The sequence below is a fragment of the Carassius auratus genome, unplaced genomic scaffold (assembly GCF_003368295.1).
Source record: "Carassius auratus strain Wakin unplaced genomic scaffold, ASM336829v1 scaf_tig00024173, whole genome shotgun sequence".
NCBI classification, from domain to species: Eukaryota; Metazoa; Chordata; class Actinopteri; order Cypriniformes; family Cyprinidae; genus Carassius; species Carassius auratus.
This window is the reverse complement of record NW_020525323.1, coordinates 311,336-336,742: the sequence shown is the minus strand read 5'-3', so window position 1 is coordinate 336,742 and position 25,407 is coordinate 311,336. Positions and strand designations below refer to the sequence as shown.

The following is a 25,407-nucleotide window of genomic DNA, read 5'->3' as shown; positions in this document are numbered from 1 at the left end:
CTAAATGAATTACATGGTTGATCGAGTTTCGAGTAAATACAGTCAACATACTGAGCAGGTTTTGATCTTTAGATGGCGTTCAATTCCACCAGGAAGAAGAAACAACTGGCGCTTGGAACTCCTTCCAGCCTTGAAAACATTGGATTGTGCATATTTAAGCAGAAATTGCTGACAATGTCCCTAAAATTTGCATTAAAATTTGTTTATGTGCAACTAACCAGCATAGCTTTCAATTCCATCCCATTAGGATGTTCAACACGTCCACCATACTGGAACGTCTTCCTTAGGTTTTGCTCACAAGCCTTGGAAATACCTGTCAATATATCATGTTGGTGTAACCATCAGTCAGCATTTTCTCTGTGTAGCAGCTGTGACATGTAGCTAAAGCAGCAGTATACCTTGAAAGTGCACCCCTGGACTCGCACAGACGTCTAGAAGGTACTTCAGCAGGTAAGGTTTAAGCGCCTCTGAACACTTGTAGTATGCAGTGAGGATGTACAGCAGCCTCCAGCCCCTCTGACAACTCTCCCTGTGAAATACAGAAAAGATCATATATGACCCTGGCTGTTTGGTTTCATTATTCAGAAAGAAAAAGGCTCTTACGTCTTGGAGCTGGTGTTCGCAGTGATCTGCTTGAGGACTTGGCAGTACGCTTCATCCCTCATTAGTCCATACTCGCCACTCAGCTGCAACAGAGGTTATTCATATTGCATATTGCAGTGGCATTAAACACATTTAGCACATTCCTGTTCTGTTATCTTAATAATTCATGATGGGAATTCTTGTCTAATTCTCGCGCTATTTGAAGAGCTGCGTACCCTTAGGATGGTGCTCACAATCTCCTGCTCCGTCTGGTTTTTCATAGGGTAGTCTCCCATAAACTTCATTATAGCTGCAAGATAAGAATTATTGAAGCTGTATTATATAGTAAACACAACATTTTTATAGATTCATTTATAGACACTTCTCAATTAGTTCACACTGAACCTTCAGCTTACCAAGAAAAATCTCTGCAGCGACTTTGTTCATGTTTTCATCAGTGAACTCGATTAGGGACTCTTGAATGGGAGACTACATAACCAAAGCAAAAATGATGAAAGAACATGCATCAGAAATATGGATCATTTTGCAAGGTCTTGCTTAATTTTCTTTCAACTTACAGGAATAGTTAAACTAAATAATTATTTTTTCATCATTTATTCACCCTCATGTACTACAACAACAACAAAAAAGTATTTAAATAGTAGTCATTACTCACTGAAAGAAATGACATTATATTCACCAATATACATTCTTCAATCTCATTCTTTGAGATGGTTCTTTACCACTGAGTTATTCAATTTTGTGAACTACAACCTAAAATTCAATTTGTTTGTCAAACAAATCTGTCATATGACTTTAGTAGACTTGCAATATAGTGCACAAGATGTATAGACCACTTTTAAAGTCGTTTTGTGTCCTTAAAACCCCCATCTCCATTTCTTATAATAGAATATTGAGTAAAGAATGTTAGAATATTGTATGGTACTCATTCTATACCTTGGAAAATTTCACCATTTCTGATGGTTCCCTGGATTCCTTTGTTTTCTTTGACTTTTTCTTATACGAATCACTGCAAAACAGAAGCTTGCATCAGTGTTTCACTTACACAGTTTCTTTTAATTCAGCTATGCAACTGAAAACATGAGTTCGCAGTTTCCCCTGTGATGTAATCCACTGACCCATTTTTTCTCTGGGCCCCTCTGAAATATTTCTTCGCAAACTCCACCATGTTGTATTGGCTGTCTTGCAGGATCCTCTCATCGATGTCCATATCAGCGCGGTCTGCGTAGGCCTCTGCATACTCACTGACAGAAGACGCCACCTAGAGGTGAGGAGCAGCAGCACAACGCCACTCAGAAGGGTCTATGATACATGTAAATCTGAATTTCAGATGATGTGCCTGTTAAACACATATACCTCAATAGACCGGTCGAGTTCATGGGCTGCGGCGGCAGAACCTACAGCCACTGCCACAGCTGCTGAGGCGGCCACGCGACCCTGCTTATTCTTGGGTTCCTCTTTTTTGTCCACAGGAATGTTAATGAAGTCAGGAGCAGCCACTGGCTGAACAAACTCCACAGGAAAAACCCCAGATCGCCCATGAATGGCCCCAAACTTCCAGCCTTAGCACGATACAAGAAATGGTGTGTGAAAGTGTGCGGGACAGTAGCATGGCATTTTAAGAGCAGACTGAAGCGCCGGTATAAAAAGCAGCAGTGAAACCATCATGCTTGGGGAAGGAAGACAGGTTCTGTACATGCAAATAGGGACACAGAATTTCAGATGTGTCTGCACGCAAGCAATTCAACTACAATGACACTGCTAAGTGAAACAGCACACGTAGAAAGCACAAAACAGCACTCCATTCAAGTGTCCACACACGACCCACCAAAATCAGGTGTGTCTCTTTTTAATTCCTCCAGGAGAATCACCTTCTTTTTCACTATGCAACCATAACACTGGCCTGTGAAACAGCCACAGAGCTTAGATGAACAACTTATTGTGCCTTGTACAACGTATTTTGAATCCCCAGTATACTATTTGTCTATATCAATAAACAACAGGTCAAACAAAATTTTTTTTTTGTAAATAAATGAATATTTTCATTCAGCAAGGACACATCCAACTGACCAAAACTGATCAAAAGTGACAGTATGACATTAGAAATGTTTTCTATTTCACATACAGGCTTTTCTTTAGAATTTTCTTTTTTTTAAGGATCCTGAATAAAATCTGAATCACAATTAATACAAAATATTAATCAGCACAGTTTTCAACCTTGATAATAACAAGAAATGACTGGTAGTAAGAAACAGCATTCACAATAATAAACAACAAATCAGCATATTGGAAAGTTTTCGGATAATGTGACTCTGAAGACTGGAGTATTGATGCTGAAAATTCAGCTTTACCATCACAGGAATAAATTAAATTTTAAAACGTATTACAAATAGGAGACAATTATTTAAAAAGAGACTTTTAAACAAAAACCTAACTTTTAAAAAGTATTATATTATATTATATTATATTATATTATATTATATTATATTATATTATATTATATTATATTATATTATATTATATTATATTATATTATATTGTAAAATTAATGTAGTAATCATCTAGCAAATGCATGTTCCAATTTATAAATGATGTAAAATGTATATAAAAAAGAAATAAAAAATAAGAATTTTAAAACATATTTTAAAACTTTTAAAACTTATTTTATGAATTTAATTTATATATATATATATATATATATATTTATTTATTTATTTATTTATTTATTTATTTATTTATTTATTTATTTATACACATATACTTTTTTATTTTTATAAATTAATAGATTACATTCTTGACCCATGTGTGTCTTCAAGTGTTATATTTCAGAGCTGCTGTCCTAATGATTAAGTCTCTTTTCCCCCAAATGTGAAGAGTAATGTCAGGTCTTCATGACTGGTTAAAAGCAGTCTCACCTGAATCTAGGCCTTCCATTTTCTGCAAGCGTATGATGTCTCCTTTGTGGAAACTGAGCAGCATTCTGTCATCTGTAATGTAATTACGCACAGCAACGACATAGTCTGAGTCCTAGAGCGAGAGAGAGAGAGAGAGAGCACAATTAATGCACAGCACCACATCATCTCCGAAGCAAACCAATGTGTGCGAGAACGGACCTTTTTCAGCTCTGTGATAAAGTAGTCAATCATGGTTTTGACCTGAGGAGCTTTGGCAGAGAACAGAATCAGTTTCTCATTGGTGAGGTTGAACTCCAGCATGTTTTTGGAAGGAATGGTGACGAACATGATGTCTGTGTAGCTGTAAGACATTAACAATGATCCCAATACATCCACAACTAAAAATATCCATGGTGTGATGGCGGTGCCGTCACTCAAAGTCATTTAAAGTCTCTGGTACCTGTAGGGTCGCAGAACTCTGAAGTAGTCTGGAGCGACCGCACTGCTCCTGACCATTTTCAAAAGCTTGATCCCTCTATGAGATACAGACAGCACCTGGACTCCTGTGCCAACACTGCCCTGTTCAGGAAGATTTTCACTTGGGTTTGTTTTAAATAGCATTATGATACAGCAAATACCTGTTTAAAACATCAGTGTTTTTAGATGCTGACATGCAAGACATGACTTCTTCATGTTCATTTCAACCAGCTTCACCAGAAGCATGCTTAATAATTTTGACAGTGTGCTATGCTGGTCCACCCGCTAAACCAATTCTGTCCAACATAAACCAGCCTGGACCAGGACTAAAATGCATGCTGGTCTACATAGGTTTTTTCAGAGGATTATCTGAGAGGGATTCCTTACAGATGCTGGGAAGAGGCGTGAGAAGTAGATGTCCCACGTGTCTCTTGCAGCAAGCACAATCTTCTTCTTCACATTCTCATCCTGGATTGTGGCATTCATGTCAATGTTGTGCTCCACTGTCACGATACAGAAGACAAAATGTTCCTCTCAGCAGGAAGTGCTCACATATTACACGAGACAAATGTGTATGTAAGATAATGAACATAAATCATACCAAAAAGGGATTTCATCTTCTGCCTTTCTTCTGTTGTAATGCGAATGCAAGCCTCTGAGAAAGTGTCATGGACAATCTAAGATCAAAGTTTAATAGTAAATATGGTTAATAAGAGTAAAACCAACACAATTCCCTTTACAAACACTAGTCAAATAAATTTAAAAGAAATTAAATTTACCCTATTATAGATTTTTGAAAATTGACATGACAACCTGTTGTTGGGGACCCCAAAAACCAAAATATGAACCTTTCATTATCCATAATTAGGGCACTTTAATACTTTTATTCAACAAGTAAATTGATCGGCAGTAAAGTCAAAGTAAAAATAAATGCTTTTTATCTTTTTTTACTTTTAATTAAAAAAAAAATTGTAAAATGTTTCCACAAAAATATTAAGCAACACAACATTGATAATAATCAGAAATGTTTCTTAAGCAGGAAATCAACATATCAAAAGATTTCTGAAGGATTACGTGACACTGATGCTGAAAATTCAGCTTTGCCATCACAGGAATAAATTACATTACATTTTTAAAAATATTTAAAATTGGCATAATGTTTCGCAAATGACTGTTTTGGTGTATTTTTGAGCAATGAGGACTTGCTGACTTCTTTCAAAAACAAACAAAACGTACTGATCCCAATATTTTTAATAGTAGCGTGCTTAAATTATGGCTGTTAAATAAATATCAAAGTTAAATCTCTTTATACAGATTACGTCCCTAAAGTGGGTTTCATTACTTCATTATGGGGTGTTCATTTATTATTTATCATTGATGTATTATTGATTGTTGTAATACAAGTAAATATTTATGCCTCACGTTTCATGCACACTTCATCCATCCAAACAAAGTTACACATTGACCTATTATTTAATCTTCAGGAACTGAATGTTTTATTGTCAACTATAAAATGACAAGAGGAACCGTATTGATTTCCCAGCCCTAATACCAAAGTGAACTGAAAGAAAAAGGTATCAAACCTGCTTGAACAACAGGTCTAACATCAGCGGGTGGTTGAAGCTGTCTTTGGGATAAAAAACCTAAAAACAGATGACAAAAATTGTACGTTTCATAATCAATCACTTCCATATTCCCGAGCAAAGGCACTGTGTCCATTAACCCATCCCAACACAAATGACACTGGCCTCTTTCCTCAAGTAGATCTTCCATGGGACATTGGTGTAGGTGTAGTGCTCTTCACTGCTCCTCCTGTGCAGCTGAGTCTGAATATTCTCCTCCTCTACCGGAAGTTCCCTAGATACTGTAATGCAACATAACAGCCATGCTACTACGGCCTCTGCATTGAACAGAAATTAAATGACATACTGTAGATGGACTAAGTTTACCAGGTGCAGGTGCCGGGAATCTCTGACTAACAGCTGGCACAGGAGGTGATCGCTGCATCTTGATGCTCTTTGCTGGTTTCAGTGCCCCACCATCATAATCCAACTCCTTAGCAGAGGATGAGGGAGAGACTGGCGTGTAGGTTTTCTTTCGCTGGTTGTGTGGGATACCAACATACTAAGCATTACCCGCAACGGCAACACTAAAACATATGACTTAATTATTATCTGTAAACAATCTATAAGCGATCTACCTGTGGAGGTGGAGCACTCATCTGGTCCTTAAGAATCATCATCGCTTGATCATGGGGGTCTGGTTTCTTCAGAAACACTTTGGCTTCCCTCCTGCATTGAAGTCCAGCACACATTTAGAGCTTTGGCCTTTGTTCCGTTCTAATTTAAAGATCTCTTTTGGTTAATATTTTATGAATGTTTTGTTGCGAGGTCAAGAAGAACATTGGTTGGCTGTGGATCGGTTTTCAGTTCGGGTCATTCATTATTAAAGATGTGGAACTGGCTTTTGGATCTGAAAATGTGGATTTCTCACCTGGCTGTCTCGGCTGGTTTGACAGGGTTTGTTTGGTACTGCTTGATAATGTCTTTGATGTTGTGACTTGGCTCTAAGTGTTCAGAGTTTGAGACCGTGGCTCGCACCACATCTCCCGCTGGTGGATCCCTTCTAGTCGGGCCTTCGGAAACATATCAACATACTAATGAAATAGTAATTTTAATGAGTAAAATTAAGCATGAAGGTATGTGGATTGATTTAATGACATACTGTACTGTCGCTGTGAAGATTTCTGTGGTGGAGAAGCCGGGGTTGGTTTGTAGGAAACAGGTCCAGATTCTTGTTTAATCTTCAAAATAAAAGACATGTAATGATTAAAAATGATGACAACCAGTTTTTGAATGTTCTATCTGTTTATTTTAACAACTGTTCACTACTGATCAAAATTTTTTTGGTCAGTTATTTTTTTTTAAATAAATTAATACTTTTATTTAGCGAGAATGCATTACCTGACGACAAGTTTATAATATTACAAAAAGGTTTCAATTAAAATAAATGCTGCTCTTTTTAACTTTCTATTCAGAATCCTGAGAACAAATGCTGCCTTCAACATTGTTATTTTAAATTGCAATTTTGGCTCACAATTAAACCGTTTTACAGTATTTTTTATTTAATAAATCCACTCTTGGAGACCATAACAGACGTCTTTAAAAAAAAATAAACAAAATCCTGCCAACCTCAAACCTTTGAACAATAGTGTATGTGGGAATTTAGTGCTAATATGGCTTCTATAGTATATACCATTATAATGTTATTTTTAAAAAAAAGTACACTTCATATCTAATCATTTATCAACTATATTGTAATCAGTACTCAGAGATACTCACAGGGCTGTACTGGCTGGAACGGGGAGCTGGCACATGCTCGCTGTGTGTGTGCTGCGCTGAATTATACATCTGCTGCTGGAGGGCCATGGCTTGCATTGTCATCTGCTGAGCCTGTGGTACATCACATTAGCTCAGTAGTCAAACGCATTTAGCTGTAGCTAACTACAAGTTTAAGTCTTGCTGTATGTGCTCACCAGTATAATCGCTTGCTGGTTGATGATGGCTTGCTGCTGCTGTGCTAACACAGCTGGATCTACACCTTTAGAAATAAAGCAGATGTACTCTAATAACTGTGATTATAATAACAGCGCTGTCTTTCACAAAATGATCCCAGAGAACAAATCAGCAGAAAGCGTCATTTATGCAGCATTCATACCTGACATATCAGGCAATGGTGGCACATTAGGCACAGCCGGCAAAGATGGCATAGCAGGGAAAGCTGGCATAGAAGGCATAGCTGGCATTGAGGGTACTGAAGGTACGGCGGTAGAGGCGTGTGCATGAGGCACAGAAGACATAGCTGGCATAGGTATAGGTGGCATCATTGTTCCTCCCATAACAGGTAGAACTGGCACCGCTGAGGATAGTAAATATGGCTAAGGATCAGTACGCAATTACCCCTTTAACATGTCTTGATCAAACGAGTTAATGCAAGGATTGGCTTGGCTATAAAGTTTTGAGGTCAGACAAAGCCCAATTAGCTGTGCCAACCCCTATTAAAAATAAATATGACCAGTATAGCTGAAAGCGAACTGAACACCTTGCAACATTGTTCATTAACAGGATGGATGTGCTAAAAATACTCTGTGTTTTATTTTGATATTTCAAAAGATGTTTGAATTCAATTAAGTTGCACAAATTTATGTATGTACTCTATATACAATCACACAGAACAGACTCAACAATATGCATAGTTAAGTATCACTGACTATGCATGACATTGTTATAAATATTGTCTATTTTTTTATTAATTATATTTTCTGTTTTAGTCATTTTGTTGTGCTTTTTGTGTCATGACATTTTTATTACGTTTTGGTTTTTTTATATGTCTATACTATCTTTAGTCATTTTTATTTATTTTAAGTTTTAGTTTATTATTTAGTTGTAGTTTTTTAAGTACTTCCAATTAAACTAAGCAACAATGACAAATGTTGCTAAAAGTGGAATATGTTTTTATAATTTATTTCCATTAGCATTTATTTGATTCAAATAACACAAATGGGAAACATATTACATTATTATGTCTTCAGAAATGTAACAGTAGACTATTGACAATTTTACAGTTGAATAAGTAAAACAAAACAAACCTTAAGGTAACTAAATAACTTTTAATCTTAATATAAGTTAATAATCATATTTATAAATAAAGCTTCTGGATTTTTTGTTAATTTGATTAGAAAAATGTACAAGTAGCAAAAGATGCCATATGCTTTGAAAAGAGTTTTTTTTTTATTTTCTTGTATTTTTTTACACATACAAATTTAAGGAACACAAATAGCACCCATCTTATAGAATGACCCATGGAACACCCATCACCAAAAGCCACAGTCCCTTAAAATCACCAAAGCATTAAATCAATCTAAATGGTACATTGATCATTTATCATGCAAAGCATTTGCAAATGTGCGGTTTACAATAATTTGCAAGTCTGAATGTTTATCCGGCAATTGATTGCTTTCAGGTACCAATTGACCCTAGGGTACCCATGCATCATTGATGTGTGGTAAGGAGAGAGCAGAAAGAAAACAGATGCAGAGCTCACCACCGGGCTGCAGTCCGGGGGGATAAGGCCTGCTGGAGAGGGGCTTCTCTATGTCCCCATCCTGCCCTCCAATCCCACCGGCTCCCTTCATACGGCTGGACATGCTGGATGACTTCTCAAAATCCTGCAGAAGAGATAAGGCAAAGCAAAACAGGCTCTCAACTCAGGGCTGGATCATTCCCAGCTCAGTCATACGAGAAATCAATCTCCCCATGGGAGTACCTTATACTCTCTGAGAGGGGCATGGCCCATTTAATAGTGCAACAGAGACAGAGCCATGCTTGCCTAGACCACAGGAGTCTTGTTTAGCAATACCAGTCTAGGATCTTTAAGTGAGCAAAGAATTATTATTTTTAAACTACCTAGTCCTTTTGACAGAAAAATTACCATGCTTATTATTTTTTTACAATTTCCCTCAATCCAAGTTTCTTTTTTTATATATATATATATATATATATATATAAAACCAAAATAATAAAGCTAAAGGCAAAAAATAAAGTATGCTCAATGCTGTGAGAAATACGGTAAAGTGGTAACTTAATCACCTCCAGTGCAGGGGACCTGGCGCCCACAGAGCAAATTTGATCCACTCAATCACTTACACTATGAGGATCAAGTGGCCAGTTGTTTTCTTCATGATTTCATGTTATATTTTTAAGCTTCTTTCCATAAATAGCTACATTTAACTTCCAAATAATATAGTTTTCTATAACATTTACATTTATTTGAATTAGGCATGAGCATGAGCATGAGACACTTACCCCATTACCATCAGACAGAACTGGGTCAAACAAGCTGTCCAGGTATCTGTCCATGCCTTTCTGAGTGGGTGCTTCACTGAAGTCTGTTTCTATATATTTATATGACAGTTATGGGGGGGGGGGGTCAGAACAGAATATGTAAAAGCATTTTAAAAACTAGCCAAAACACACACACACACACACACATACAAAAAAACAGCTGACCGTGGCTGTAATATCCATCTAAATCTGGCAGACTGGAGCTTGGCATTGTCTGGGGGAGCAGAAGTGAGCTGTCATCATCAGAATCAAACCCGCTTCCAAACAGAGCCCTGTGAAAGTTCATATTGAGGACAAAATATTAAAAAAAACAATACAATAACACTGCAAAAATATTTCCCCTGAAAATAACTATACATAAAACATACTTAGCCGTTTACTTTACTCGAAAAAAAAGTAATTTTTGCTCATTAAAAAAGTTTATGAAAAACAAATATTTGTATATTTTTATTTAATACTTTTTAATTCTACATGGAGCAGGTTGTTTCTAAGATAGCACACTGACAGTTTATTAGGACCACAGGATGCTGAGCTATGCATGATATTCATTGTATCCCAAAATTCTCCCTGTTATTGGACAATTTTACTAGGGGAATTAATAACTCATTGCTTTGAATTTCTACTATGGCATCTGTAACTAAAAACCTTTGCTTTTGCAAGAAGTGCCATCCACTGAATGTCATTATAAAGTCCAAGATGACTGACAAATCAGCTAGCAAAGCAACAGAAATTATTTAAACTAATCATAACATAAATATCTACTTTTTTTAATTTCTGTGCAACTAGTGGCACTTGTTAAGTCATTAGCCTCTAATGCCACAGAAATTGCACACCCACTTTTAAACTACATGCAAAACAGATCTATTAAAATATCATTCATATTTCTGATCATGTCTCATATTAGCATACATAATCCATTTCTAAAGTAAACAGAAGTACAGTAAACATGCAAGAATATCATATAGATACTGACAGGCTGGCATTGGGCCTAGTTCTGGTGGGACTCTCAGCGGAGATGATGAAGTAGGATTTTTGCTTGGGAAAATTTCTCATCAGTTCCATGTCTGCGATCAAATCCATTACATAATCATGCCCTGCGAGCTCCGCCCACTGTCCGTGCTCCTTCATGATGACAGAACACCCCTTCCAGGCCTCCGTCACACCCCTGCGGATCCAATTAATGGGACTATTCATTTCAGGCAAATTACAGATGGCAGAGATAATGAAGGCCTCATTATGGACTGTACATATCCCAACACGCTCGAAAGAAAGAGCCATGCACTAATGACATGGCATCCAGCATATTAAAAAGCTCCTTGTGATGAATAGATGGTAAGATTACAACACTTGCATTGACTGAAACAGAGCAAAGTGAAACAACAGAAGGAACATAATACGGATAGTTTGTGTACCTGTGCTGTAGAATATCTCCAGCCAGCTCCTCCCCGCTTGTCCAGGAGTGCACAGGGCAAAGGAAAGATGTCCCTGTCAATACAACATGACTCTTAAGAGCTGTGGTTTGACAGGCATGCATGAGTGAAGACTACACACAAATGACTGCTCTATTCTGCACATCACTACAGATCAGGTATCACCTGATATACTGTAGATGCGCTTTGCACAATTGTCTCTAGAGGGTTTAAAGAAACAAAGGAACCTGCCTGGTTGATTTAAGGGATTACGATGATGGAAGACCCTGTCAGGTGTTGTAAGCTATCTATTGAGTTTGTCTTATATAAGTGTGCCCAACTCATTAAGAGAATAGGTACAACTTGTTTAGACCATTTTCCCGTCATTAAACTAGCAAAAGTGGATTCAGACACACCCTGAGTGCACCTGCGCCATGCACTTTAGACGATATGCTAAGATCATTAAAATAGGGCCTTTAAAGTTTGGTCAAGGTTTAAAGGTAAATGCAACTGAAATGGGCCTTGACTGATAAGGGTTTTAAATGGCCAACACTGATTCAAGGTTGCAGGAACAATGCAAGTGAAACTGACACTCACCATCAAAACAGTGCACTTGCAAAACCATGTTTGCTTTCTTCCTATTGGCTGTCCATTCCAGAAGGGACAATGGGTAAGTCCTAGCTGTCTCCGGTCCATACAGGGACTTTTGCATGGCTTGAATGAGCTTGTGTTGGCCGACAGCTTTAAATCCATTATAGGCATGATCTGAGACAAACCTAAAAAACATACAAAGCCAAAACGCAGTGAAGGCTTAAATGTAGTTTGTGACATGTTCAATGTAAACATTGGTGTGTTGCTTACTTCAGAAGGTATTTCTCCATTTTGGCTGAAGGTGCAAACGCACTCAGGCAGGCTAGCAGCAGCAGCCAGCCTCTCTCTGAGTTATCTGGATTGGGGTTTCTCCAAACCTGATTGGCAGTTTGACATAAGATTTCATCCCGCAAGCCAGGGTTGCTAAGCCCCTTCTGGATGATGTAGTTTCCAAATAAATTCTCCTGAGCACCATTTAAATGTGGGTCACCCATAAACCTCAAGATCTACAAAGTGTAAGATACAACAATGCTAATAAAGTTGAAATCACTCTTACTTATGGCACATGTGTTGAAAGGTTTACTGTTAAAAATCAGTTTCACAATAGAGAAAACACATGGTATTTTCACATCGAGATCTAACATTCGAGCTTTACAGCATGGATTATAGATGACAATGGCCAAATCTTCAGCAAAATATAATGCAGTGTACCATGACAAAGACATCTAGAGCGTCATGTGTAAGATCCTCATCGATGTGGGTTAGTGGTGTCTTCAAAGGTGCAGTTAACATTCCAAACTTTGCCTCCTATTTATTAATACAAATATAAAAACATACTTAATATACAGTTTATAAATTAATCCAGTTAGTCCAGAAAAAAAAGTCTGCTTATTTTATTAATTGTCTGCTTATTGTAGCTTATTTGCGATTTTGGAATATATTGCTTAGGCAGGTCTTACTTTGAAGTGAATCTGGACAAATTTGGAGATGGTGTAGTTGTTGATATCAAGAGGTAGCGTGAGCTGTGACTCCACCTGAACTGTGGGAGCCTGCACTAAAGCCAAGCAATCAGAATGGAACTCTCTACCACCTAAAAAAACAAAACACAGGGGTGAGAAGTTAGACAGGCAGTGCATGCTATATACGTATATTCACTTCCAGTGTTGGAAAAACTACTGACATGAAACAGAGTTAAGTCATTTAATTACTTAATAGATGCATCTATAATTAGATGCTAATTAAATTAAAGTTAATTATGAAAATGACAGCGATTACAAAGGTCAGCGGTTACATCTGAATATTTTCACACAATAATAATCTTACATCACATAAATAATGTTAATTCAAGTGATGAAGGATTTCGAAAGTCTGACAGTAGTCAGTGTTGAGCACTACTGTAAGGTTAACCCTGGCTGCTTTAAATTTTTCAAAATGAATAACAGTTGAAAAGTTATCAATAAGTAATCAAATGTAATCAGTTAAATGTCAGTATAACATTTAAAATAAAATTTGACATTTTACTGTATTTTAAAAAGGCTATCTTGTAATCTGTAACCTATTACATTTCCAAAGTAACCTTCACAAAACTGCACAATACTGTTCAGTACTGTAAGTTTGGGTTCTGTAAGAGTTTTTATGTTTTATGCCCAAAAATCTGTTTCTATTTGATAAAAAAAATACAGTAAAAACAGCATAAATAGTTAAATATTATTAGAGTTTAAAATAGCTGTTTCTATTTTTATACATTTTAAAATACATTTTAATCATTTGATGGCAAAGCGTAATTTTCAGCATCATTACTCCAGCCTTTACAGTCTTTACTGGTTTGATGCTAAAGAAACATTTCTTATTATTATCAATGTTGAAAACAGTTTTTGCTGATTCAGATTTTATGTGGAAACCTTGATATATTTTATGATTCTTTGATAACAGAAATAAATATAATTTATTTTATATAATACTATATTATTGTTTCTCAGCATGAGAAAAGGCAGTACCGGCAGCTGCTTGCAGCAATGCTCCGAGTTCAGCTGGAATGACCAGATGAGTGACGTTGACCACTTCCCGCTTAGACAGCTCCTGCAAAAAAAATATATAATGTAATATTCAGAACAGATTTTGATCAGTATAAGTTTTTTTCAGTGAAAATAATTTTAGACTAATTTCCCCTATATACTGTAGGCATAAGAAATACACTAAAATATGGTCCATTTAGACAGTGGTAATCATTATAACCATTTCTATTCTCCTTTGCTCCTCTTCTGCCTTTCTCCTGGCCTCGTATCTCAGCTAAAACAAAAGAGAAAGAAGTAAAACTATTAAATGTGGGATTATTGCTCAGCCTGATCACTACGCACTGAAACTGCATTGCTCTTACCTTGATGTATCTCTTGCGATCAACGTACATATGGATCAGAGAGCGGAATTTGACCAGGCTAGCTCTCATTTTCACGTACCGTTTCCTGTGCAAAGCATGTCAAATTAATACTTTTACAAAAGGGGCAGCCCAAAGCATTTTGAGTGATTAATCATAGCTTGTACCTTGTGAGAAAGCCTCGGCAGTGGGCCTGCAGGCGTATGATCTTCATGCGGAAGGCCGTATAACGTTTTCTCACAAAGAACATCCTGACGTAACGCTGCAGAGTCAGGGCGGCTACATGCCTTACTCGGTCCCTCTTGCTCTCCAACAGGAAGTATATGTCCTCTTTCATGAACAACTAATGTGCAATGTGCAAAAAAAACAAAGACATGTAGAGTAACCTCATGTAACCAGACATTTCACAGTGTGGTGTACGATGTAAAATACCATGGCCAAGGACTACCTGCGGGTGGTCTGTCCGAAATAGCATCCCTTATGAGTAGGTACTTATTCTGAATTAGTACCTACTTTACAGCTTCACTGAAATTCATAACTCATCTACCATGGCCTCGTGGGATGTTAAAGTGTCCATCAGATATGCAGAATCTCACCAGAAATAGTAAGTCATCCAGGTACTTTTCGCCCAGTGTTTTATGAACACAACACTCTTTTCAAATACAGATTTAACCCTACTATATAGTACTAGGGAAGTATGCGATTTCAGATGCAGCTGAGACTAGGTGTGCTTATCATAACCATGCTCACCTTGGTGACACCAACTTGAAATGCTCCTGGTCTAACGGGACAAAGCTTCCCCAACATGATGACACAGTTTTCACCATTGGCAGGAGGAGGCTGTTTGAGGCCTAGCAGGGACTTGTATCTAAACACAAATTAATTCAATTTGAGTCAAACTGCCTCATTTTATTTCGAGAACCCTAGCTCTTACCTGAAAAGGAAGACATCAAATGGTATTCTGATCGGATAGCCCTCTCTCCTGATTCGAATTGTTTCCAGAATCCCCGAATAGTTGAGTTGGGAATTGACCAGCTCCATGTCAAACACACCAGGCTCCTGCAGGGTTGCACACATCCTCTCAGTCAACTTCAATTCCTGCCAAGATGCAAATAGCTTAATACCTCTGTGATTGCTGCTCCTTACCTTGTTTTGGTTTGGCTTTATGCATCTCACAAAATATGGGTTGGCTCTGTCAGTATGAAAGGAGAAGGAAGTACTTGGTTGATGAATAACTTACATGGGTCTGGAACCAATCAAAGACAACAAGAAGAGATTCATGTAGACAGTAATGCACAGTTTAGGTGGTCTACCTCTCCATCTTTTCAATGAGCTCCATGAGGGAAAGCTGGAACTTGGCCGCCACCGTTGAGGCCTGATGGCGCCGCGTTACTGTGCTGTTCTTCCCAACATGGGATTTCTGTTGGTTGAGGGCCTCAGCATAGCTCATAAAGAGATATGCAACCATCTAAAACCACAGTGGGGCAAGGTTCATAAGGTTTATTATGGTCATGTAATTCCTAGCTAATGGTAGCTGAATCATTTCTCTCACCTTGTTTTTGCTCTGAATAAAAAGGTCAAGAACATCCTGGCGAACTTGATCGTAATTCTTATCCAGAAATTTATGAACCTGTGAAGCATCACAGAAAGTTTGGTCCTTTCCTCCACTTATACTTTATTAGGGAATAATTCAAATACTCGATGGCTCAAGGCAAGTAGTTTAAATGCACCTGATATGTGACCTTCCCAGCATAATGCTTGATAGTAAATTCAGGGAGAGGCATTTTTGGCTTGGAATACAGTGGATTGTTGCCATGGTGGTAGTGGCATTTCTGAAGGAAGGTATGGTCTGTAGCCTAGAAGAAATGCATTCAAAAGCAGGACAATTCAAATGCAAATGATGCAAACTAGTAGTGCTGAAGAAATAAACACTGAACATTAAGAAGAAACGACACCTGGGGAAACCCGCTCTGGTCATCGAGAATTCGGAGTATCCCATGTGGCTTTGCTGCAATGAGGTCAATACAGGCCTGGTTGTCAGAGAAAGGCACATCTTCCCAGCTGATTTGCTCTCGGTTATATTCCTCCTTGGATATTCAAAAGAAAATGGCTTTTCAGATGCATACCGCAGGCAATTTACTCATCTACAGTTCTCAGAGGATTAGAGTGAATAAAGACAGCTCACTTGTTCTTCTTTGAAAATGACCCTGTTGAAAAAGAACTGAAGGTACTCATTTGCATAATTTATGCAAAGCTGTTCAAAGCTGTTGAAGGTAAGGTCCTAGAAAGCACAAAAAAGTGTAATTCAGTCAACTTAAATTCACATTTTACAGCAACATAGAGTATTAGCAAACGCTTTTACTGGGGCGAGCAAACCTGGTACAGCGCCATACCTCAAATCCATAGATATCAAGGATGGAGATAGAAAGTGCTTCATTCCGAGGATAAACCTGCGTATTTATTCTGTCTGTTAGCCAGCTGAACAGAAGGGAATACAGGATCTTGGCAACAGCATCTCTGTGGTTTGAGAGGGAAAATAACCATCTTTTGATTACCTCAGTGCTCAGCAGTTATACAATCCAATCTGAAGATCCCTACATGCAGCTTGTCCATTTCATCTCTAAGCATGACGCTCTCTGAATGTCTGCCTTAAGGGAACTTTTCATGACTGCGATGCTAAAACTAATACATCTGTTCAGTTATTCAATTACATATTTCTTATTTCTTCATAGCCTTTAATTAATTAATTCTCTGTATTATTTATGAACATTTTTTTTCTCTAAATTGCATTCTTTTTCATTTTTATTTAATTTTAGTAACTGTGCCTTCACACACAACTTCACTTAAAGTTGCTTTAGGTGATTTTATGCAGAAAATGATCATGTCATAACGAGACGCTATCTGTGATGGCCCTATAGTCTCATGTAGCCAATCAGAAGGATTTCTGCCTGTCAATCATTTGGGGGTCCCCCGGTAAAATTTGCATGCTGGGGATAAAATACATGGGGTTTTTTTTGGCAGGGTTTCCCTTGTAAAATTCACATTATGAAACAATAGTTCCGGTCCTTGATTCTGATTGGTTGAGCCGGGTTCAAAGCTGTTGTAAATTACACTATAAAACCAATAAGCCCTGTGAAGCCATGATTTACAGTAAATTTATATAACCCCCCTTAGCTGTTATAAATTCACAGTAAACCATGGCTTCACGGGGCTTATTGCTTTATTCCAGGGGCTAAATATAACATTACTGAGGTCGCTTCAACCTTGGTCTTGGCAACACTGTACCCCGGATACGCCAAGGCGGTTTATGGAAAGAGGGGCATGGCATATTCCATGACTGGCAGAAGTTGTAAAATCATCATAAAGCCAATTGTTTAATTTGTAAGGAATTGGCTGAAGCTTTAGATAATATACAACTAATAAATAAATAAATAAATAAAGCAATATTTTATTTATGGCAAGTAGGAATGTCTAGGCTAGCATATAGAAATGCATTGTAGTTTTTCTACCTGGCATCAATTGCACTCTCAACAGTCAAGGGGGTGAAGATCTTTTCCCTCATTGTTTCCTATAAAACAAATACAAATAAAAAAAGTATAGAATAATCAGAAATACTTGTAGCAAAGTCTCTGAAAGAAGTAAACTTACATGATCTGTTATATTAAAACACACCACTTTCATTGGAGACCAGCTTTATTCCAATGTTGCTGATCTCTTTGAGATGAGATGTTACTAAGGCACTATCATCAGTAGGCAGGTGAAATTGATATGGCCGTTTCGAGGAGCAGCCCACAGCGCTAGTGTCGGTAAATGTAAACACACCCCGGCATCTGTGGCAAGACAATACTAATCCCTTTCAACTGATGACATTAAGGCCTTTAAATAAAAAATCCTTCCTTAAATAGTTTAACGTTGTGGTAGAAAAATTCCCCTTCTCGTTCACTTTACTTGGATCTATCTGTCTCTTAGCGGGATAAAATTCTGGTGTCAATGTCTGAAAGCAGGGCTTTAATGGTTTCATCAGATAAGAAAACCCGGTAGCGTGAGATCACCGAGCAATTCAGTCGGACAAAGCGAAATGACTTTGAGTATGGTCCTCTCCTGTTACATAGGTAGTAGCTGTTTCTCTAATGAAAAGAATTAGCTAAATTACTTTGAGGAGCCTTTAGAGGTGTCACAGTAGCAGCCATGAGTAGTAGTCTAAATGACTTTGCACATTTCAACATGGCAGTGGGACTGTGAACACTGATGAGCACTGGCTCTATCCAAGACCAACTGAGACAAAGGCCGATCTGAAACAAGATGCTGTGTGAAGGATCATATGAAAGGTTTTTCGATGATACATCTGAAATCAGGAACTGGTGTGGCTCTGATGTGAGGAAAGATGCTGAAACAAAATACTTATATGTTGATGGTCTCCATCAGAGGAAGGTGGAAGAATCAACTCTAGATGCCTCAGATGGAAAATGATATATGGAGTTCATAAAGGAACAACTTGTTATTTTAAAAAACTTGGATGCTCCTTCATTTCCAGACCCTTTACTGGATAAGAAACGCTGGAACTTTAAAGACTTTTCCTTTTGTCGGTGCGGAACTTTGGATAGTTTCAAACATACCTCAGGTTTGACTAGGAGCAGTCATTTAAATATGTTCTCTGTTTGTTTTAACTGACACATCTGAGAGATTTTACTACGGGCCATGTCTTGTCATGAATCGATATCTGTAATTAGACAGAAACAGGAGCTTTATATGTAGCATGTAATTGTAGCTGCTTTCTGTCATCGTATCATCTTATGTCAACAGCTAAATCTTTTTGTCCCATCCTTCATTCACAATGTCTTTGTCATAACATTGTCAAGGTTTGGCTAGTTAGCATGGTTGAGTTAGCCCCTGTTGGTCAATACCATAACTACTAGATCTGGACAGAGTGCAAAAATGGGGCTCCAGAAGCAAAAATTCAGTGTATTTTCTTCATAGGGGACTTTACTGTGATTGATAACTTAACAAGATTTAAAGACAGACATACGAAGACCTACAAGGTTGTTAATCAATAGAAAATGCTTTTGTTAATGCCTTTAGCCCACATTATTTCAACATATTTAAATAATAATGTTCAAAAGCAGTTTCTGATGAAAAACAACATTACCCATGATTCTTCAGAGAAATTTCTACCAATCAGAGAATCATGACCACCAAATCGCACACAGCCCAGTCCCATGAAGCACTGCAAATGATGACGGATGATGAGACATTTTCCCCATGCTCTAAAAGTATTTTAATATTTATATGCATAATATGCATATTTTGCAATGAATGTAAAGCATATTCTTTATCTTTGAATCAATTTTTGTTTCTTCATAGTTTTTTATTTGATTATGTCATTCGCAATGCTTCATGGGATTGTATTTTTTCTTAATCAAAGCTATTTAGTACACTCTTATACTTTTGTCTTTTTGTCAGATTTTAACACTTTTTTGTTATAATTGTTATGTTGTTATTCACAGCTTGTTTTCTGGCTTGTAACTTTAACTTATGTAACTTAGTTATAACAAAGCCTCATTTAAAACCCTTATGGGGAAAAAATGAATGAGAAAAATACTTCTGAAAGTAAGTCTGCTGAAAAAGTGGGTGAGCACTGTTGCACTCTAGAAAGTAAAACTTTGTACACAGCCCTTTTGATCACAGTAGAAAAGCCTTTTAGGTTTTGGAAATGCTGTAATTCCTGTAAAAGCACTAAGCTGCATGTGTTTGCGGTGGCTGTTCTGGCAGCGTTAATACTGCTTCAGACCTCTTGATGGCACCCCTGCAGAGGTTTGAATGGTATTTGCTACACACAAGACTGTAACACAGTCTATGATGGGAGGCTGATGTGGCGTAAGGGCCCCTTGTCTGTTTCTGCCCAGGGTTTTCCCTGACTGGGTTACACTGGCTCCCACAACAGTGATATGGCTTGCATAATCAACTTGGCACGTTATACTATCTGAGGGATTCAGGGCTTATACGCACCATTTGCGGCTTTCTCTTGGTGTCTTGTGTTGCTAGCTAATTGAACAGTCTTGGCATTTGGATGGTTTTGTTTCCAAGAATAAAACGATGTAATGATAAATCCTTCACTAACAGTATGTTGATACTTGGTACGGGACGTTGACGTAAGGTCTCCCTGGAGGTCATGTAAGGTCTAGAGCTGAGTCACCGACTCTTCCTGTTAATATCCTCGGGTCCAGTCTATCTTAAACAGTGCCAGTTCGTGAGAAACACAATATGCAATGATCGTTTTGATAGGTTAAACCAGGATTAGGCCATAGTTCAATTAGCTTTTATAAACATGCCTTAGATAAATACACTGCTGTTGTGCATCTTGATACATAACAATGGAACGGACATATTTTAAGATCAGTCAATGCCAGTTTCTTTCAGTTAAAACAGCTCAGACATGCATTGTATTCTGGGACTTGGCTTAAGCCTATGAAACCGGGGTATAAAGACACTAAGTCATGAAGTCACACTTAAACTGTATGAATTTCATTATGACGAAACAGTTCCTCTGTTATAGAGAGAGACAGCATGCCTTTTTAAATAAGCATTTAAAAACAAAACATTTGTTTCAAAATCTATTGTTTGTGGTTCTGAAATATTAGTGTAACATGTTCACTTGCTGAACCACACCTGTGTGTGCTTGAGGGAAATGACTTCCTACATCCAGTAAAAATGATCTGTAAAAGGTAACACAAAAATGGTTCCGAAAAATAATGCTAGTTCTGAGAAAACGAAATCTATTTTATATTGATCTTCTATTTTATTATCCAATGCAATTAAATAATGATAATGTATAAGGATACTGTGTTACATTGCTACTGAAATACAGGTGCATCTTTAGCAGTGCTGGCGTATGCTCTGAAATGTATTCAGTCAATAATAATAGTAATGATATGACATGGGCAAATATGTAAAAGTGGTTAAATGTGAGTTTGGGATGTTTTTTTGTTTTTGTTTTATTACTGACATTGCAAGTCTTGAAATGAAACAAAAGTTTATTATCAACTTTTGATAACAGTTCATCAATGTAATTAATTTATTAATATTTTTCACAAATAATTCTTAGTAATAATATATTTACAGTGTAATAGCATTTTCATTTTATTAAACCAGTGGTTTCAAAACAATACTTCGAAGTTCTAAAGAAACACATATAAATTATGCTTCTTTATACATAAGAGATATTAATATGAATTGGATTTTGCAATTTACATACAGTAAATCAAATAAGGTTCAAACCTTTACATCAGTTTTTTAGTGCCAAGGATGAATGGATATCATGCAGAAATTATAATTAAGTAAAAAGCACATCCAAAAACAGAAGCTTCTCTGTGTTATACAACAGATGATAATGTTTTGTTTAGTACTGAATCCATTACCAAGATGGTTTTTTCTTACCGTGACTTTAAAAGTAATGGACTTCTGTAGACCCTCGGGGGAAATCTGTAGAATTTCAGCCACCACTCGGATCTCCTGAGCGCTCACAACTGATGCCACTTCCTGAGATTCAGTCTGCCAAGATATGGAGTAAAAAAAATATTCAACTTATGGCACCACTGAAAAAGAGCATTATAACACAGCACCATATAGCACAGCACCACACATTAGACTGAGTTTCATTGTACCTCATATCTCTCAAAGAAGACATTTCCTAAGTGGAGGATGGAAGACAGGATCCTGAAGATAGCGCTCTGGTCTTCGGCGCTGAAGTGAAGTATTTCCATGGCGCTGAGGAGCCTGCGGAAGTCCTCGCCATCATTTTTGCCAACAATCTCACAGTCTCCACCCTTGCAACCAAAAAGAGCAGTCAAACAGCAGCACTTTTGAATTTCTGAGGCGTTTATTGCTACAAGGACCAGGCCTCACTTGATTGAGGTAATAATACGTCTCGGCGTCTTGAAGGTATAAAGACTGTTTCTGCTGTGAAGGAAGGCCAGCAAGCATCTCATAGAAAATGTGATAGTTTCTTTCATCTTTGGCCTGAGAGATAAAAACGAAGGAAATTAATCGTTCAGATTTCTGCAAAGAATTGGTTTATTGAATGATGAACTTTTAAATGTCCATTAGAGCGTTATGAAGAATACCTGAAACACAATCCTGGACTTTTCAAGTAGATACTGTGAGGTTATGGCACCGCTGATTACCCCTCTGTTTGAAGCAGGAAAATCAGCCAAGCATTAAAATGTCATTTACAACTTAACCCATGCATGCCAACATACAGGCCTTTTAACTAGCCTCGTGTTAATCTTTACCCCGTTGTCCTCTTTCAGTTGTAAAGGCACTCCAAAGAAGTGCTTCCTCTTAGGTGTATCCATAACACAGTAAAGAAATGTGATGTTGATGAACTTACTCTTCCATAAATATTTCCATGTATTTCCCAAATCGGCTGGAGTTATCGTTCCGTACGGTTTTGGCATTTCCAAAAGACTCTAAAAGAGGAGTTGCTTCAAGAATCTGTAAGCCATAAATACATAACTGTGTGAAGGATATAGCAATAAACTACTGTAGTTTGCACACCATTGCACAGTACTATCCTGTTAATTCCTGTTAAACTATCTAAAACTATCTAAAATACAAGATCAGTTTACTCCAAAGAGCAACAATGCTTGAGACATGCGTTCCTAGATTATATCTTGGATGTGAGTGTATTTTGTATTAATGCATACTGCATTTTTCACTTGTTTTTGAGCTTGTTTATAACATTTAAAAAAATCTGCTAGTGCGATAAGACAAAATACACTTTTTTTAAAGATACAATCTTTTTGACAAGTCTTAATATTTACAGTTTCTATATAGCAAAATGTGCATATGATGACTTGAACAATATGAACAACACACGTTCTCCTGTTGCGTTGTCCTTTTAATTAAATTTCTATAAATGATTCACAACTTCTGGTACATTGTTCATCCTTTTTTAATACTCTATAACATTTGCACAAGTTGCATATCACAAAGTGCAACGACCCATGCGACATATAGGGTGCAAACAACAGAAGGCCATACAGTAGTACAATACCTCAATCTGTATTGTTGCATAAAAGTAAAAAAAAAGAAGAAAAGATGAGTTACAAATTGTATATGAACAGTTTTAAGAGTTTTAAAGAGTTTATAAGCATGACTCATACCTGCTGTGTGATGTTCTGTTTGTGATGTATTGCGGCTAAGTACCGGAGAACTAGCTTCGTGGTCTCTGTTTTACCTGAGCCACTCTCCCCACTGAAAGGCAATAAGCACATTTAAACCACATGATGACTGTAACCCCCCTAAATTACAAGTTTAACTACTTAGTTGCACTTTAAATTGGCACTGAATGCGGCTTGGCACATGAGGAACGAATTTCCTTGTCTTTTGCTATGCACTTAAGTAATGAGCTAGGTGTCTGATCATCAGACAGAGGTGAAATCGAATGCTTGAGTTTGACTGTCGTTCCAGCTACTCTGAACAGCCATGGGTGCATTTCACAGAGACATGATCTGCTGGTGCAATCATGGCCTAGACATCAGTAGTCTTTCCTTACAGCTGTCTCCGTCAGAGCTAGGTTTAAAGTGTTCCAGGCGATCAGTTGTGTCAAGTAGAACTGACACTGATGGATTCATCAGTGTAAAAGACTACTTGAGGTGACATGACATGCATTGCATGCCTTTGCATTAAACAGACGCTTTTATCCAAAGCGACTTACAGCACATTCAGGCTATTTTTACCTAACAGTTGTTCCCTGGGAATCAAACCCAAAACCTTGTGCTGCTAACGCAATGCTCTTCCACTTGAGCCACAGGAACACTGTGACATAGATTAGCCATTTGAATTCTGACAGTTCCTTTGTTTGATCTTAACATACCAGATTATTATGAGTTAGGTTGGTTGAACAGTGTTCACTTACTGTACATTCTGTGCGGTAATCAAATGTTTACCTAAATCCTACCTGATAATAATGCACTGGTTTTCTTTGGCATCCATCATTTTTGTGTATGAGGCATTTGCAATAGCAAATAGATGTCTGCAGACACAAATTGGAGAAGCACAAAACATTAGAAAAAAGTAGAAATATAACAAACTAGTCTAGCATTGATAAGAAATTTCATTTTATAAAAGTGGTGCAAAAAATATAAATTAATTAATTTGTTCAGTTTCTGTTTGAATAAATGAATGAACTTACGGAGGATTCTCTCCAAGTGCATGTCCTTTGTGTTGCAGAACCATGTCTGTTCCATAGATGTTGAACATCTTGTATGGGTTAACAGACACCAGGATGCTACCAATGTAAGTCTTGGAAGAAATGAAAATTATTTGTTTATAATCAGTTTTTGATAACAGTTCATTAATTCATTTAATTATAATTTTAAAGTTCTTTTTTTTTTAGCAATAAACATTTTACAGTATAATTGCATTTTAATTTTATTTACCCAGTGGTTTTAATAAACATACTTCATAGTTCTAACGAAACACATGAATAGTACATTAATGTGTTTCTTTATAACTAAGATATGCAAATATGCAGTGGACTTCGCAAGTTACTTACATATATCAAATTGCGGTCAAACCTTTTCTTCAAATTTAGTAACACAGCACCTTCGTGTAGCTCCCTGGAAAGAGATTTATTCTTAATGGAAGCATTTTTTTTAAAGATGAAAGAAAAATTTCAGTTATAATATATTCTGTGTGTGTGTGTGTGTGTGTGTGTGTAGTTAAATAGCATTCATCATATTCAGTAATTTCATACTCAAGCTGTGTCATGTCCTCAAAGCCATCCTCCTCTGCACATTCACGGTACAACATTGTGGGCAGACTTCGAATTGAGTACATCTAAAAAGCATTCCAGTAAAAGACAAATATTGTGTAAACAATGTGTAAACCAATCATGATATAAGGCCAATATTTCTCACTATATTTCCTTACCCTATATTTCAGGGTTGATGTCATATTGAATTTTACAAAGATGAAAATAAAGTTGTGAGTTACAGGCTTACAAGTTGTATAGTCTTTGCAATGGCATGCATGGATTTATTGAGTTTTTGTCAACTGAAAGATTTTTTGTAAGATATTTCATCAACAACTGGCATGCACAATTAATTGAACACGGTGTATTACTGTCTCTCGTAGCATTGTTTTTATTCCCGTCA

General features: G+C 37.1%; 1 protein-coding gene across 1 annotated transcript in view; it reads right to left on the bottom strand.

Annotated features, from left to right (window-relative positions):
- The window catches only part of myo15aa (myosin XVAa), a 28,790-nt gene extending 3,700 nt beyond the window's left edge, over window positions 1-25,090 (bottom strand). Inside the window, exons 1-56 of the mRNA XM_026250403.1 lie at window positions 25,008-25,090; window positions 24,807-24,870; window positions 24,444-24,553; window positions 24,210-24,284; window positions 23,413-23,503; window positions 22,638-22,741; window positions 22,372-22,435; window positions 22,154-22,267; window positions 21,913-22,074; window positions 21,686-21,799; window positions 17,761-17,819; window positions 16,645-16,768; window positions 16,437-16,532; window positions 16,207-16,338; window positions 15,982-16,107; window positions 15,804-15,881; window positions 15,565-15,719; window positions 15,398-15,443; window positions 15,186-15,310; window positions 15,002-15,119; window positions 14,419-14,594; window positions 14,255-14,339; window positions 14,113-14,166; window positions 13,875-13,956; window positions 12,837-12,967; window positions 12,589-12,684; window positions 12,148-12,383; window positions 11,884-12,062; window positions 11,290-11,362; window positions 10,851-11,042; window positions 10,043-10,149; window positions 9,839-9,927; window positions 9,078-9,201; window positions 7,692-7,892; window positions 7,510-7,574; window positions 7,316-7,426; window positions 6,699-6,777; window positions 6,468-6,609; window positions 6,175-6,265; window positions 5,924-6,074; window positions 5,723-5,838; window positions 5,558-5,617; window positions 4,576-4,651; window positions 4,362-4,477; window positions 3,958-4,076; window positions 3,717-3,858; window positions 3,519-3,630; window positions 1,960-2,165; window positions 1,722-1,864; window positions 1,540-1,612; window positions 999-1,071; window positions 819-892; window positions 604-686; window positions 399-529; window positions 219-313; window positions 52-129 (exon numbers count right to left, since the gene is read on the bottom strand). Of these exons, the coding sequence (XP_026106188.1) occupies window positions 52-129; window positions 219-313; window positions 399-529; window positions 604-686; window positions 819-892; window positions 999-1,071; window positions 1,540-1,612; window positions 1,722-1,864; window positions 1,960-2,165; window positions 3,519-3,630; window positions 3,717-3,858; window positions 3,958-4,076; window positions 4,362-4,477; window positions 4,576-4,651; window positions 5,558-5,617; window positions 5,723-5,838; window positions 5,924-6,074; window positions 6,175-6,265; window positions 6,468-6,609; window positions 6,699-6,777; window positions 7,316-7,426; window positions 7,510-7,574; window positions 7,692-7,892; window positions 9,078-9,201; window positions 9,839-9,927; window positions 10,043-10,149; window positions 10,851-11,042; window positions 11,290-11,362; window positions 11,884-12,062; window positions 12,148-12,383; window positions 12,589-12,684; window positions 12,837-12,967; window positions 13,875-13,956; window positions 14,113-14,166; window positions 14,255-14,339; window positions 14,419-14,594; window positions 15,002-15,119; window positions 15,186-15,310; window positions 15,398-15,443; window positions 15,565-15,719; window positions 15,804-15,881; window positions 15,982-16,107; window positions 16,207-16,338; window positions 16,437-16,532; window positions 16,645-16,768; window positions 17,761-17,819; window positions 21,686-21,799; window positions 21,913-22,074; window positions 22,154-22,267; window positions 22,372-22,435; window positions 22,638-22,741; window positions 23,413-23,503; window positions 24,210-24,284; window positions 24,444-24,553; window positions 24,807-24,870; window positions 25,008-25,090 (6,201 nt within the window). The remainder of the gene's footprint in view (window positions 1-51; window positions 130-218; window positions 314-398; window positions 530-603; window positions 687-818; window positions 893-998; window positions 1,072-1,539; window positions 1,613-1,721; window positions 1,865-1,959; window positions 2,166-3,518; window positions 3,631-3,716; window positions 3,859-3,957; window positions 4,077-4,361; window positions 4,478-4,575; window positions 4,652-5,557; window positions 5,618-5,722; window positions 5,839-5,923; window positions 6,075-6,174; window positions 6,266-6,467; window positions 6,610-6,698; window positions 6,778-7,315; window positions 7,427-7,509; window positions 7,575-7,691; window positions 7,893-9,077; window positions 9,202-9,838; window positions 9,928-10,042; window positions 10,150-10,850; window positions 11,043-11,289; window positions 11,363-11,883; window positions 12,063-12,147; window positions 12,384-12,588; window positions 12,685-12,836; window positions 12,968-13,874; window positions 13,957-14,112; window positions 14,167-14,254; window positions 14,340-14,418; window positions 14,595-15,001; window positions 15,120-15,185; window positions 15,311-15,397; window positions 15,444-15,564; window positions 15,720-15,803; window positions 15,882-15,981; window positions 16,108-16,206; window positions 16,339-16,436; window positions 16,533-16,644; window positions 16,769-17,760; window positions 17,820-21,685; window positions 21,800-21,912; window positions 22,075-22,153; window positions 22,268-22,371; window positions 22,436-22,637; window positions 22,742-23,412; window positions 23,504-24,209; window positions 24,285-24,443; window positions 24,554-24,806; window positions 24,871-25,007) is intronic.
- Window positions 25,091-25,407: the final 317 nt, after the last annotated feature.